Source organism: Rhineura floridana, chromosome 2 (genome assembly GCF_030035675.1).
Source record: "Rhineura floridana isolate rRhiFlo1 chromosome 2, rRhiFlo1.hap2, whole genome shotgun sequence".
NCBI lineage: Eukaryota > Metazoa > Chordata > Lepidosauria > Squamata > Rhineuridae > Rhineura > Rhineura floridana.
Window position 1 is genome coordinate 167,249,416 of NC_084481.1, and position 16,042 is coordinate 167,265,457.

Consider the following 16,042-nt stretch of genomic DNA (forward strand, 5'->3'; position numbering starts at 1 on the left):
CCACGTGGGACCGGCTTGCACATCATGGTGAACGTCTGTACGGTGGGGCCAGGATGCGGAGGTTGGAACCACAAACCTGACTCCGATTGCAAGGAGGGAGAGGTTTTCCAACATCCTTGTCTGGGGAGTTGCAGTACGATGTGACTGACTTGCCTTCTGGTTGGGAGGGTCTAGACCCTCATAGATAGGTTGAGCCTCACCTGCCCGAAGGATTTGAGATTCTTTAATTGGCGGATTCCTGCCCGAAGGATTTGAGATTCTTTAATTGGCGGATTGGAATTTGATTGATTATGTGTTATATTTTAATAAATATAACATTTCAACCATACATGTGTCACGAGTCTTCCTTGGTGTGTTGGCAATAAACTATTATATGGGGTGTATGTATTTTTACTTTTCCAGTGTGTGTGTGCATGTGTGTATGTGGAGTCTTTCCGACAACCCTGTGAGATAGGGCTGCTGACTGGAAACCAAGGGAGCTCACAATAAGAAAGAAATCCCTTTAAAATCCAATAACCATAAAAACAAATATAAACAGTTGCAAAATAGCTTAAAGTGACATGATGCTGAATTTTAGGTTGTATGAGTGAAATTCCTTATCACTTGAGATTGCAGTTCTGTTCAGGCTCCCCTGTTTGAGTAAGCCCCATTGAATACATTGGGACTTGCTTCTGAGTAAACAAACATAGGATTGCACTATAAACATCTTGATAGGTTGTGTAAATAATAAACATCTTTGACAGTCATGCTTATATAAATATTCACTCACAGGCAAAAAAAACCCCTTGCGGTATATGTACCTATAGCCAACAGATATTTCTATCAAACTTTAAAAGGCAGGGAAATTGGGCAGCTGTAGTGAGTGCACCGGGGGAGCAAGAGACCAGGCCTCCTCTCTGAGATATTGTACTGCCCTACAAACTTGCCAAAATGCAAACACAATTTGGGTTGGTCTTTCACAGTCCAATCCACTTCCTGTGTAGCTTGGAAGAATTTGGTAACATGTGCCTCTGACAATATGGTGAGTTGTGGCAACACCTGCCATCTCCAAAGATGGAGAACTACATTTTTGTATGTTTGTTGGTGTTCTTCTTACTTTGCTTCTTTTCTGCTTTACTACTGTTTCTACAGAGATTTTAACTTAGAAAATTATATTTCTCTCATTATTCATCCTAGAAATTGTGTCAAATTCATTTTTATTAATTTCAAAGCCTTTTTGTTGGTCAATGTCATATGATGGTGAAGACAGCCTTTTGTGTTTTAAACTGGAGGTTATCTTCTATTTCGGGTGCATTAACAGTTGAATCTGAAACTGCAGCTTCCTCTGTTCCTAAAAATGGAAAGAGACCCAAGGGCCTCAGTGACTCTAAAATTTATTTATGCATTTCATTTATAATATTTATATACCACTTCATTGTCGAAAATCTCAAAGCAGTTTACAAAAGGAATTAAAACAATAAAATTATTGGCAAAAACAGCTAAAGACAGGTATTTAAAAACATTCAAAATAATAAAACCAACAATGAATTAAAAACAGATAAAAAACATAATAGCTTCTACTTGCCTGGGCAGGTTTGCCTAAACAAAAATGTTTTTAGCAGGTGCTGAAAAGAGTATAATGAAGGCGGCTGCCTAATGTCAATAGGCTGGGAGTTCCAAGGCATAGGTGCTGCCACACTAAAGGACTGATTTCTTACAAGAGCAGAACAAGTACTGATGTGGCACCCGTAACATGGAAAGCACACCTTGAACTTGGCCTGGTATCAAATCATCAACCAGTGCAGATTTCAGAGCAGAGGTATTATGTGCTGATAGGGTCTCATGCATATCAGCAATCATCGTGCAGCATTCTGCACTAACTGCAGCCCCTGCATCAGGTTGTGCTGCATGGGGATTTCGGTGACCTTGTCTGACTGGCTGCCAGGATTTTTTTAGTTTTTGTTAGGAACCCTGACTGGTTGTGGGATGCTGAGTTTTTTTGTCTTACTCATAGGAATTTTGTTGTGGCTGGTATGGTATTGCATTTAGGAATTCATCACTGTCTTTTTCTTTTTCTATTTGCATTTCACTTACCTTTAACCTCACTCCCTTACATCCATAAATGCAACAACAGTGGTTCCATGCACTCAGCTCAACCCTCTTAAATCCACTGATGATACACCTTGTTGTTTGCATGGTGGTTTGTTTCTTGCCCAATAGTGAGAAAAGGGAATTCATATACTGGGAAGTGTGGCTGCAATTGTTGTTCCCAAACTGCTGCCTGTGAAAGTAGACTAAACCATGTGTGTTTTCTCTTTCAATTATTATTCACTGGAACTGGGTTGACTGTCAAAGTGAGTTTATAGCAGCCCACAGGGTAAACAGAAAAGGGTAGAGAATCTTCTTACTCTTACTCATTTCCCAGACGTCTTTCTGAAGTGAAGGGTCAAATTTGTAAAGAAGTTTGGAGCAGGGGCTGGGCATTTCAGGCAGGGGTTGCCAACCCTGCTTGGATATGGATATCTTTGCAGAGGATCCGTAGTCAAGCTTAATAGCACAATCCAAACCATATCTACTCAGAAGTAAGTCCTATTGAGTTCTATGGGACTTAGTCCCTAAATAAGTGTGCTGCCAGAAGTAAATAGGCTAGATTAAATGTCCCCTGCCCAGGCTCCATCTTTTAGCTAAGATTTCTATCTTAATTTCCAATCAGAGAAATGTTTTTGTTTGAATTGTATGCACAAAGCAAATGTGGTTGATGCTTATGTATCATGCTTAATGACATCACTTGGGCCTGCTCCTGTGACATCACTCAGGCCCGCCCCTGAAATCTGAGGGTTGGAATGCTTCTGACCTGGCAACCCTATGTGTAAATTTCTCCTTTGAGAAGTTTATCAGGCACATCCGATTTAAAGTTTCTGGGAAATAGCTAGGACCATTTCATTCTGACAGAAGAAATGGTGCATTTTTAACTGTAACTTAAGTTCAAATACATTGCTTATAACCATAGACTATCACAATATAAAACAGGAATATAACAAATCTGATGAAAAATAAAGCAAGATTAAGCATAAATCAATACAACCAACAATTAAATCCTGGCAGTCAAACCAATGAAAGGAATAATTATTTAATCCGTCTGAAGATTTAAAATTCTGTCATACCAGTTTTCATATTAAGTTTTTATAAGGAACTAGTAACCATAATAAAACATGCAGAGATAAAATCAAAATAACTGAAATAGTCGAACTTCACCAGTGTCTTTTACATTTGCATTGTAAACTTTGGCTCATGCCATGGCTATTAAGTGTCATTAAGAAAATAGCGACTCTTCTCAACATCTTGATATCCTTGTTAAAAGCAAGATAAGTCTAACTTTTGACATATTTGCCAATTGGTACCATTTTTTAACAGTTGTCCATGCTCTGGTAACCTCTAAATTAGATTACTGCAATGCGCTTTATGTGGGGCTGCCTTTGAAGACGGTTCGGAAACTGCAGCTTGTGCAAAATGCAGCGGCCAGATTGATAACGGGGACCAGGCGGTCCGAACATATAACACCAATTCTGGCCCGCTTGCATTGGCTGCCTATATGTTTCCGGGCCCGGTTCAAGGTGCTGGTTTTAACCTATAAAGCCTTACACGGCGCGGGACCACAATATCTGGTGGAACGCATCTCCCGATACGAACCTACCCATATGCTACGCTCAACATCAAAGACCCTCCTCCGGGTGCCTACTCAAAGGGAAGCTCGGAGGGTGGCAACAAGAAAAAGGGCCTTCTCAGTGGTGGCCCCCAAACTGTGGAATAGTCTTCCTGATGAGGTACGCCTGGCGCCAACATTACTATCTTTTCGGCGCCAGGTCAAAACCTTCCTCTTCTCCCAGGCATTTTAAGAAGTGTTTTAATATGTGTTTAATATGTGTTATAAACGTTTTAAATTAAAAAATTTTAAGGATGCCCATTTTTAATGCTGTTTGAATTGTTTTAAATATGTGTTTTATTGTATTTTGATATTGTCTGTTGTGAACCGCCCAGGGAGCTTCGGCTATGGGGCGGTATATAAATTTAATAAATAAATAAATAAATTTAATAAATAAATAAACAGCCCAGCAAGATATTTTAATTGTAACTAGTACTTGAGTAAAGGCTTTGCTGATCCTATGATGTCTGTGGGCTGTATTGGTGTAGTCATACTGAGACTCGACTAACAAGTCCATTAATTTCAATGGGTCTAGTCTGAGTATGACTCAGCTGGATGCAATTCTATGTCTGTTCATTGATTTTAATTTTTTGTTTATGTTTTTAATACAGGTCACACTAATACAGAGAGGAAAAAAGACATTTTACAGCATGGAAAACACGTGGCTCAACACAAATCTTTTATGATTCACAATCTGTGGGTCTTCGAATTCTCATATAATTGGATAGCTTCATCCATGTATGTTAGTATTGTAAACTGTCCTTATTCAATGCTCTTCTGAGCCATGGAATGGGATAAAAGTGTTAAAATAAACCACACAAACTGTGCTTTCTCTCACAGGAAAAACATGCTAATTTTGTTATCTAGCTCAGATCAAATGTTCCCAGTCATTTGTTGCTTCACTGTATACAAGAGAAAAATGGGAGTGATGGAAGGAGAACGATTAAGAAAGTACCTTTCACAATCTTCTTCCTCTAGGCAATGAGCCTCTTCCTTTTGTAGCCATTTCATAGGCTTCCTCTCTATTGTAGTGGGAGAAAATGGGGCGGGATCAATTTCCTTTGCAATTCCAAAGGGCGGGCCTTGAGTTTAGTTTTAAGATGCCTGCTCAATGACTCTTGCCAGCACAACAGCTGAAAGGATGTTTCAGGAGCATCTGCCAAGTGAATTGCCTGTTGTAGCTCATGCCTTGAATGTGACCACAACAGCAGCATGCTGTTCCAGTTCTTGTCGGGTAAGGAATGCTATAAAAGAAAAGAGTATGTGGGTGGTGTTTCCCCCCCGTTCTGGAAATGCCCCTTACATTTTATTGTGGATGGTGGTTTGTGCTGTTATTTGGGGCAATCCAAAGATGGCAGAAAGAGATGATGTCAGGAAGGAATAGGCTGTGAATCTGAATTTTCAAGACTCACGTTCAATCTTCCTAACCCTGAAAAGAGTATAGCAGGGCTGTGTTGCATTGAGGTCCAAAGACGAGCAGGACATGCAGTCATTGATGCCCAGAATAAGCCTTATTTTTAAGAGGACCAACATGGGAGCTCAACTTCAGATGGGTTGTATAAGGCCAGCACCTGCTCCCATTGGAGACAGCTGAATTGTTCCTGGTGTCCACCCTGGCATCACAGTGCAGAAATAGCCTGGTCACCAAGGGGCCAAGAAATGGGATTTTTTTGCCCATTAACCAGATTGGTGAAGGGAGACTGGCTGGGTTCCCCCCCCCTTCTCTGCACTGTGTATCTTGGGGAGGATGGGCAGGTTGGATACAAATAAATATAATAGAGGTAGTCTGATCAGAACAATGGGGTTGTCTAGACTTCAGCGGAATGCATCAACTCTTTCATGTTTCATTCATTTCTCCCATAGTTTAAATGGAGAGTTTGTCCAGGTACCACCAAGGTGAGACTTCAGACTGAAAGTTTTAAATGCAAAGTTTACAAAATCCTGAACATCCATGCTTTGATGACTTAGACTGCAAGCCTACACACACTTATCTGTCAGCAAGCTCCTTTGAAAACAATTAGATTTACTTTTGAAAATACTGTAAAACATTATGTCAAAGGGAAAGATGTCATTTGCACTCTTTTGACTTTGTCCTGTAACTCAGTATTACCATTCAAGAAAGCATGCCCCAAAGCATCCACTTATTAGTTCTTCAAGTGTTGGCTCTCACTTGTTACACCCATTTAATAATCAACTGCTCTATTTCAGAATTTTAACATTTATTTTTGTGTGTTGTTATATGCCTTCAAGTAGATTACAATTTATGGGGACCCTATGAATCAGCAAATTGCATACAATTGCAACACGATAAGGGGGTGGGCTTAAATATCTTTTAAAAAGTTGTTTTCTTTCCTCCCCCCTGCCCCAGGACTTCAGTATAAATGCATATCCTGTGGAAAGCATAGAAAATGAACCTGGGAACCTGTGGAATGAAGTGCACTGTAATTCTCAATCCAAGGTACGATGAACATTCAGAATTGGGGTGGGGGCACTTATCTGTGCTCTCTGAACTCCTTGGAGGAAAGGTGGCACAAAAGAGGGAAAATAATGAAAGTGAATTACCAACTGTTTGAACAGATTGTTAATGACAAGCAGTTTTGGGTGAGACACCTTTTAATTTGTTTGCTTTATCTATAGAGTCTGTAAATTTTAATCATTGTTATAATTGCCACATATCATTATAGTTTGCCTGTTCCCACGTTCATATGCTGAAACTTGCATTTCATTACTATTTGTGTTGTTAGGATTGGCCTATCATTCTTGGCCTAGAATGATCTGGGATATATCCCATATACTTACTTTGGGCTGATGTTATATGCACACATACAATAAGGCTGGTTACAGGGAGGTTTAAAGGGAGATAAATGGCTGGGTTTTATCATTGATCGATTGATTTACTCATTAATGCGTTGAAACGTTTATATCCTGTCCTTTCAGTGTAACCCCCCCAACAACACTTCTCCAGATATTTTTCAAACTAAAACATTACAATATAGAACAATTACCAAAAAAACAAAAAACAAAAACAAAAAGCCATACAGGACCAGCAATTTAAAAATCATAAAGCATTATCTGCCTCATAAAATAAAAGCCTACCAGAATCAAAAGGTATTCAGTAACTGGTGCAAAACAGCTAGGGATGGGCAATCTGCACTTCCCAGGGCAAGATGTTTCATAATCTGGGTGCAACCACCAAGAAAGCCCTCTCTCTTGTCCCACTCAAGAATGCTTTCCCCCTAAGTGGGGGACAGCGAAGGCATTCTCCCTCGGGACTTAGGGGGCAGAATAGTATTGGAGGAGGATATCCCTCCCGTATCCTAGACCTAAAACATTTAGTGCTTTAAAGGTAATGGACATCACTTTGTATTTTAGCATACGGGAAACCAATCCAGCTGTCACAGGATTGGTGTTTTGTGACCCTGTGGGTGAGCACCCACTAGCACATTTGCAGCTGATTTCTGAACCAGCTGAAATTTTTGAAGACTCTTCAAAAGACAGCCTCATGTAGAGTATGTTTCAGCAATCAAACCTGGCTGCAGCTAAGATATGTTTTGCCATGGCCAGGTCTGGCATGCCCAGATAAAGTTGCAGCCAGGACTGCAGAGAGGGGAGTACTGCTATACCATGTCTGGAGGCAGTCAAGGGCCCAGACTCTGAAGTTTCATTTTTAAAAAAGAAGTCTTTAGCCCCTTGAGAATGAAAGTTATGAAACACAATGTGCCAGTGCCATTTGTAGCAATTGCTGTCTGAAACATGTTACTGCCTTTCAGGAAATGAATAAACTAAAGTCAGAGCGGCTCTTGACGAGTACTATAAGAGCAATAGCAGTCAGTAGGGCCACAAAGGTGGGGTGTTATTATGCACCTGGCTTCCAGACACCAGGCATTGCTGTTGCTTACCAAGAGGAGGAGGGGTGAGGTATGGGTCTGCGCAGTGGCAGGAGCATAGGATTGGTTCTGCCGCCATGGCCAAACCACCTGAGCTCCCCATCCCGTGCCCTTGCCCCTCCCAGTAAGTGGCAGTGACATTAAATATCTGGAAGCCATGTGTCCAGTGTCACAATGTCTTTGCCACCCCACTGACTCCTACCACTATAGAGAAATTTAGAGTCATACAAATATAAGGGAAGGATTTCAATATCTCCTGGGAAGTCCCCTCTCCAGGCAATGAAGAAGACACTTCCTGATTTATTTTGAAGCTGTTTGGGGAGCTTCTTTCATGTGTGTCTCACTCTAGTCTCTCCAGCCCTGCCGCCAGGGAGTATTATGGTTCAGAAAGGGTGGGTTATGTCAGCCCTGCAGAGCTTAGTCCAGTGCAGTTATCCAGTCTCTTTATATTTTTGGGTTTTTTTTAGGGAAATGCAGGTGGGGTAGGAGACTGTTAAACTGATTGGAGCAGTAATGGGGGAAGAGAAGGAATTATATATTGCACTGTTATTCAAGCTTGGGTCCCCAAATGTTGTCAGACTACAACTCCCATCAACCCCAGACAACTTAGCCAATGGCCAAAGATGATGGGAGCTGTAGTCTAATAACATCTGGAGACCGAAGGATGAAGAACAGTAGTTTATGGCTTTCCCACCTATGGGGGTGTCCCTGGGGGTGGATTATTGCTGCTGGTATAAAACCTAAATTGGTATACTCATGTCAAAAACTCAAAGCTTTTTTACTAAAAAAGAAAGAACATAAAATAATGAGGTATAAATAAACAACCAGAACACACAGTCTTAGAACACACTGCTTGCTGTTTAACAATGTAATTTTGAATTTATCCAAGCATGGGCATCTGAACCTTGGTTGCTGGAAATCTTAAATCCCTTTTGACTCTGCCATCTCTCCTGCCATGTGAAATATCACTCCTGATCTTACACTGAATGTTGTATTGCAAGCTAAAGATCAATTGATAAAAGAACTGCAGTAATATAACTGGTTTATAACTCATGAAACTTGAGTTCTTTGCATGGGTTAGGATTGGCATTGAGGAGTAGCATGGCCCTTGTGATTTTAACAGCTGTGTGGCAGGCAGAAATTCAACTGGTGAAGCCTTTTGTGGTATCAAATATAATTATGAGGAAAGCTTCACCTGTTGACATTCTATCAGACATCTTATTACTTGTGTGTGGTCCCTGATTTAGTTTTGTATCCTTTGCTCCAGCTACAAAAGAGAATACAAATTTGTGTCCCCTTTTATGAGAGGGCTAAAAAGCCCAGTCCACATACAGTCTCTATCCTGGGCCTGGAAAATCCTGTCAGCACCTCTGGGTGCCTCTTGGTGCAGCTGGCACCCTAGGTTCAGCTGACCAAAGGCACTCCTGGCTGTTACTGACCTCAGTTTTGGGGATAACTTTGCATGCATGGTGAAGGTCAACTCCCCAGAAGCTCTGAAATGAAATGGAAGCAAACTTTGGTCAAGACAACTTTGGCTCATGGTTTAAGCATGCCTGAATGCCTGCTATAAGGGCAGACATATCTAGGTCTGCCTGAGCCCGGTGCTGGAACATGAGAGGGTTGCTAAGGCTTCAGTCAAGCTGAGGTCATATACCACAGTGAAGAAGATACAAGGTTCATTAGCAACTCTAAGCGGCCTTCATGAGTCTCCCTATACCTTGATAAGGTTTGGGATTATGTCCACCCCTCAACAAATATAGTATGCTGCAACTAGATGGCTGATGGAGTTTAGGTGGACCAATGTAGGATTCAGCAATGGTTGCTAATTTTAATCTTACATATTGTTCTTCTGAGCAGAATTAAGTTTAAAAGTTAAGTTGCATATTCATATTCTGTTTTGTTTTTCCATATAATCATTATTTGCATATTCTGTTCTTTATTTTTCCCTGCCCAGTGATGATATCACTGCACCATGTTGGTTACTTCTGGCCATTTCAGCAGCTGCATGCAATTCATTCCAGTCAGAATTCAAGGTTCTGCAAATAACATATGACACCTTGAATGGCTTGGGATGGTACTTAAGGGAATGCCTCTCTCCCATCCAGGAAGGCCTTCTTTAGGATTCCATGGCTGGGGATTGTACACTTGATAGTGATGCATGAGTGGGCACCTTGGCTCTGGAATGCCTTCCCTATGAAATATGGAGCCCACACTACTAGTCAGAACCACTGTTCTCAAGTATTATTGATGCATTTTTCCTATTTTCTCTGAAATAAGTGCTTTAAACTAAATATGTGTTTTGTTATTTTATCGACAAAACCTCAAATAAATTCAGTAGCTAAATAAATAAATAAATGCAGTATAAGATGCATTCAAGCATCAATAAGGAAGAAAATGCAAAACTGAACAACTTCTGTCCTCAGAACTGTCCCCCCAAAATTATGTGCTGCAATATGGGGGAAATTTCTAAAGAAAATAGAACACAGGCAAAAATGGCAAAGATACCTACTAGAAGGGTGCATTGGCTCTGTTTGTACCACAAATTATTGGGTGAATTGGAGTAATTTGGATAATGCTGTCACATTCCTGAGTTGGATCGTACCATTAACAAGGCTTCTCAAGGTGGGTCAGGGATCCCCTAAGCTTCCAGGCCACCCTGTGGCTTCAGTTTTTCCAAAAAATTAAGCATACAACCTTTCCTCCCCTTTTCTGAGAAGTATAACAAAAGTGACTGGGGTAACACTTAAAACTTGAGACAGGAGGGCAGGGAGGAGAAGGGAGGAATGGAGAGGCAGAGGAGATCTTTAATTTTGATGGACAGAGCTAGTTTCTCAGCTTCAGTTCCTTGTATGTAGTAGATTAGTGACCTACCTCATAGAGTTGTTATGAAGACAAACCAGATAAAGACTATAAGGCATTATCCCCATTTGGAGTGCTATATAAGTGATAAATAACAATTATGTTAAGAGGAACCTACCCATTAACCCCGGTGTGCGCTCAGGACCCCACCTACAGGAAAGATAGGTTGCGAGAAGTACGTGGGAATGCTTAGTTCTGATGATCAAACATCTTCATTACAGGAAATGATGAATGCTATTTCATCAGCATGGCTAGATATCTACAGCATTTTTTAAAACCAAAAGATGACAGGATATACCTTGTTTTGTACATTCCTTAAAAAAGAGTAATGCCCATGAGGAATTAAGTCATAACTCCAGTTGAGTTCGATGTGACAGTTGAATTAAGGATGACATTTAGAGTGAATGGGAAATATAAAAGAACATCATGAATCCTCACAGGGTGCACCTGGCTATTGTAATGATGACTAGGTTGATTCAGCAATATTGCGCAAACTCAGGAAATTGATTGATTGCTATTGGCCAAAGATTGTTCCTAAACTCTGAGTGCAAAATATAAGGAAAATGACATCAAAAGCAGGCAGTTTAATAATCGCCCAGTTGCCTGAAGCACCAGTATTGGATGCTGTTGGAAAAAGAAAAAAGACTGTAGGGTATTAAAATTTATTTAGTATGATTAAATTCACCTTAAAGGAAAGATAGTATAAATTTCCGTAGGTTGAACCCAGTCTTGTCTGGTTTTTAACTTTACAATTCATTTGCTTTAGGGGCAAAAAAGTTAGTTATAATGGAAAGGCTGTCCAAACAGAATTACCTCTCTGTGATTTAAAGGAAAACTGGGAGCAGTGATGGTCCATTTCATATTTTCAGAACTTTCATTATTTGCTATTGAAAACTGCTGCCACCCTGTGATCTGAGCATAACAAGGATGTGGATAATGTGTGTTTCATTCTTTAGCCTAGGCAATTACCAAGATGTTGTTTTTCAGAATTACTAACCATGATCTTGCTTACTCCTCTGATAAATACTTGCTTATTCCTTTGAATACAATTTAATATTCACTCTTTCCTTTTATATGCTGTTTTTCAGCAGATGGAAACATTTCCTTGCAACTTGCTTACTGTAAGAGTCATACGAATGAGAAATCTTCGGCAAGCTGATGTCTGTGAGTGTTCTTCCTGTCTTTCACATTGTTTAAAAACTAAACCACTGTTTATTTATTTATTTATTTGGTTGCATTTATATACCGCCCTTAGCAAATAGCTCTCAGGGCGGCTGTTGTTAGGCACCTCTAGCCTTGTGTTTGCTAGGCACCTCTAGCCTTGTGTTTGCTACAGTATTTCATGGGTGACAAGTTGCACAAGAACTGTATTTATGTCAGTGTCAAAGTATGATTTGCAGACTGGTGACTCATAAAATCTTAAATTGAAGGAGAGAAATATCTGCATTATTTGTGGGTGGAAAGAGGAATCAGGAGAATAAAGTGGGTTGTCCTATCAAATATCTGGTAAAACTGTGGAACAGAAAAAATATATAGTGCTAGGGATTGTTTTGGCTTAGGCTGCAACACTCTACACCTTGGAGTAAATCTCACTGAATTTCATGGGGCTTATTTCTTAGTTGATATTTCTTAGTTGGTACTACTACTACTACTACTACTACTACTACTACTACTAAATTAGTCACCTTTCACCCTAGGGACCCAGGGTAGATTATAACAGTTTTTATTATTATTATTATTATTATTATTAAAAGCAATTAAAACAACTTAAAATCACAAATCACAAAAATTGGGTGGGTCCTAAAAATATACATCTCAGGTGTCAAATGCTAGGGCAAATAGGTGTGTCTTCAGCATTTGCTGAAAACTTCCAGTGAGGTTGCCAGATACACCTCTGCAGGGAAGGAGTTCCATAGTTTAGGAATATGTATAGGATTGCACTGTTAATTGCAAATAGGCTGCTCCCACATAGTGAGGTTGAAGGCATCTAAGTAGCCATCGGGTTTCTTTGATATGTAAAACTGTCCATCAAATTGTTCTCTTTAGTATATGGAGGAGTTATTTCCTTTGAATGTCCTGAATATAGCAGAAAGAGGTCCCAGATAGTCTCACAATCACCTAGCCTAGGTCTCATCTAGCCCATTATTATCTACTCTGAATGGCAACAGCTCTCCACTGTCTTAGTCAAAGGTCCTTTCCATCACCTGCAGCCTGATCCTTGTTTTAAGTGGAGATGCTACAAATTGAACCAGAGGTATTCTGCATGAAAACACATGCTCCACCAGTAAGCTATGCCCCCTATCTCAAGAGAGGGGGCCTCCATCAAGGAATCAAACTCTACTCTCCCATGTGAGAGGCACGAATACAGGCCACTATCTTAATGAGGAATTTAAGCCCATCCTGCTGTACAGAGTAGTGGTCTACCACATAACCCACAGACCTATGAAGTCTGCTATATCAAAGAAATTTAGGTGGCAATTATGGGCTGTATTTAATCCTGTCACCAAGTAGAAGTCATCAGAAGCCTGCTTCCACAAAGTAGTGCACCACACAGGGGGCACGATGTCTTACTATTTGCTCCAGCCCAATCACATGGAGAGATTCACTCCAGTTCTATATGTTCCTGGAGGCCATTGATGCTGAAATGGGGACTCCATGTATGGAGTACCAGTTTACAAATGTGACATCATTTGCATTAGGGCAATGCCCATGTAGAAGTAGTTCAGGATGGCCACCATCTGTAGTGCTTTTGAATTAGGCCCCTAGGCTGCAAAGTTTTCTAAATTATCGATTTTAGTAAATTGTTGTTAATGACAATTAAAGCAATCCATATGGTTAACCATGATGGTGTTTTACTAAATTACCATACTAGAAACTGTAAACCAAATAACAAGCACAGTATTTATCTTGCATTTAAGGGAATGTGATAGGATGGAGTCTCAAGCTTTTATCATGCTGCACTAGCTGTACTGAGGCTGCTATTTGGACCTTTGTGCAATTAGCCCAAAGGACTGAAGGGTTTTTTAAAAGCATGTTAAGTTGAATATGCTTAGGAACCCACAAGAGGGAAGAAACCCTGGCTTATCAGAGTTTCCCATTGCAGACAGAGTTTCTAAGCATGTTCAGTCAAACACACTTAAAAATCCTCTTCAGACATGGGCTAATCACACAAAGATCTGAAGAGCATTCTATGTGCCAGAGTACACCTGCGTGTGCACACTTCTCCACTCCCAGTTTAATCCTTCATGTGTTCAAGCAAAACCTAAACATTATTATTGTCTTTATAATTTAGGTTTGTGAAATACAAAAGTAGCTCCCAAAGATGGTATGATACTATCAGACATAAAAGAGGGTTATACAAACAGGTTGAACAGGTGTGTAGAGATAACACAAAGGCATAGTGCTGGTTTGCTTACACTTATATTACATCTGCGTTTAGCCATATTTAAAATGCTGAAGCACAACAATTATTAAATACCAGTGGACATTTTTTTACTATTCCTGGACTGGCAATAGAAATAATGTTCCAGCCAGACATCTTAACGTGTAGCCATTTTTTACTGCAAGTTAGATTAGCAGAAGCTGACCTTATCTAACACATACTCTTTGTGGAATTAACAAGGAATCAAGGAATTTGGGGTCTGTTACTACTTAACATGTTAGTTCAGAGGCATTTTATATCTGGAAGAAGTTGAATTCACTTGCATATATATTATGTATATTTTTTCTAGACCTTATTTAATTTAATGTTTAATATAATTTATGATTTCTAGACCTGATCATGAGCCTGCTTAAACACTACCATGAAAAGGGCTAATTGATTATTGTGGCGGAGGGAATTCCAAAGCTGTGGGGCCACCAAAGCAAACATCTTGTCCCTTGTACCTGCTAGTCTGACCTCCCTTTCTGGAGGCAGTATAAGAATATGCCATGGCTATGCTGAAACGATTGAATTGGTTTTACAATTTGCTTGAACTATCAATTATGCAACACTTTGCTTTAAGGTGAAACTGACCAGCCTGTGTCTTTGCTTCGCATTAAAGAGATCCCTTGCTTTCTCCCAAGGCTGGGGAGGGAAGGATCCAATAGAATTCAGAGGAGGAGAAGTGGGTGGGTGCTGGGTAGGCACCCTTTAAAGCCTCTACTGAAATTGCTCCGACCATCTGTGAGCAGGTGTAGGAATCTATCTCTGTTCTTTCCATGTTACTCCTATCTCTGGTACGTTTCTGTTAAAGAAGTAATGTCCAGGAACACATCTACTGTGTTAACTGAGGTATTACTGTACTGAAATTGAATATAAAAATTAAATATTGAAATCAGAGATCATTGGATATGAAATATTCAGTGACCATGCAGAAAATATCCAGTGAATATTCCACATCCAATGAGGATGGTTTTTCGGGAGGAAATTCATTTAAGTTTTAAACCAGAATTCTGATATTGATGCTGGTGCTTGGGGCCTGAAGTGAAGATGGACAGTGTTTATCCCTTGAAGCCTCAGCCAAATCATCTGAATAATGAATAAGTGAATAAGTACAGGAATTAACAGGGATGTTTACTCACATACAAATATGTAGATCTAATCATGTTACCATACCTTTATTGTTCTGTGGGTTGGTTCTGTCCTGTGTTCTCCCCCTGAATTCCATTTTAACTAGAGCCACATTCCAGAATTCTTAGATCACATCTATAAGAGAGCTCATGGGATGGTGCATCCTAATCCTGCCCCCTCCACTGCCAACCTCCCTATAGTGAGCAGGAAGGTCTGATGGGGAATTTAGGCGTGTTTGGCTGAATGCATTTACAATCCTCCCTGCAGATGGCAATGCTCACTGTGCAAGGCTCACTATTACAGGATGGAATGTGAGCATATTCATCGTAAGTGCTTACAATTCCTCCTAAGACTTTCCCACATCAAAGGTAGATGGGGCACATTGGCATGCACTCCCCCCCCCCGCATGAATACAGCATAAGAACATCTGAACAAAATTTAAGATAATTTTCTAAAATTGGTCCCGGAACTGAAACATGACCTTAAAATCTCTTCTGCATATTTGCATCTCCCCTGCCCTTACTGTACATATGTGCATGAATAAAACACTGCAATATACCTATGATTTTATCAAGATTCTTCTTGTGTGGTGTTTTATTGTTACTTTGCTCCTGTGGATTTGTCAATCATAATGCAAAAAGGAATCTTTCTTGATACTACCAGTCATACAATCACATCAAGATTTGTTAAAATTGTGACTCTCTAATCAATACATACAAGCACACATGCACACTGGTAAAACACGGTGCTAAAAGAATCTTGATATACTCATACAAACAACCAAGATTGCTTTTTTTTTGCAGTGTTTATAAATGTACAGGTATTTATCACTAATCTAGGAAGAAAGAGAGAGATGTGAATAACAGGAGAAAGAATAAGCTGCAGTGAACTACACATGCACAGTGCTCTACAAAATTTAGAAATAGAAAACAGGACAATGGGGAATTCCTAGTACATCAGCTCCTTTTCGAAAACAAGAGCAGGAAATTTGGATCTCCAAAATCTGGATAAAACAATTGGTTGGGAAGCATTTTGGAAGCATCCCTACAGATTTGCCAGTTA

General features: G+C 40.0%; 1 protein-coding gene across 2 annotated transcripts in view; it reads left to right on the forward strand.

Moving 5' to 3' along the window:
• The first annotated feature begins 4,819 nt into the window (after window positions 1-4,819).
• LOC133377367 (cytosolic phospholipase A2 epsilon-like) overlaps window positions 4,820-16,042 on the forward strand; it is a 41,835-nt gene continuing 30,612 nt past the window's right edge. Inside the window, exons 1-3 of one of the 2 annotated variants that reach the window (XM_061611334.1) lie at window positions 4,820-4,916; window positions 6,051-6,140; window positions 11,517-11,592. In XM_061611334.1, coding sequence (XP_061467318.1) covers window positions 4,824-4,916; window positions 6,051-6,140; window positions 11,517-11,592 — 259 coding nt within the window. In that variant the 5' untranslated portion in view covers window positions 4,820-4,823. The remainder of the gene's footprint in view (window positions 4,917-6,050; window positions 6,141-11,516; window positions 11,593-16,042) is intronic. The other variant, XM_061611335.1, reaches the window with a different exon arrangement.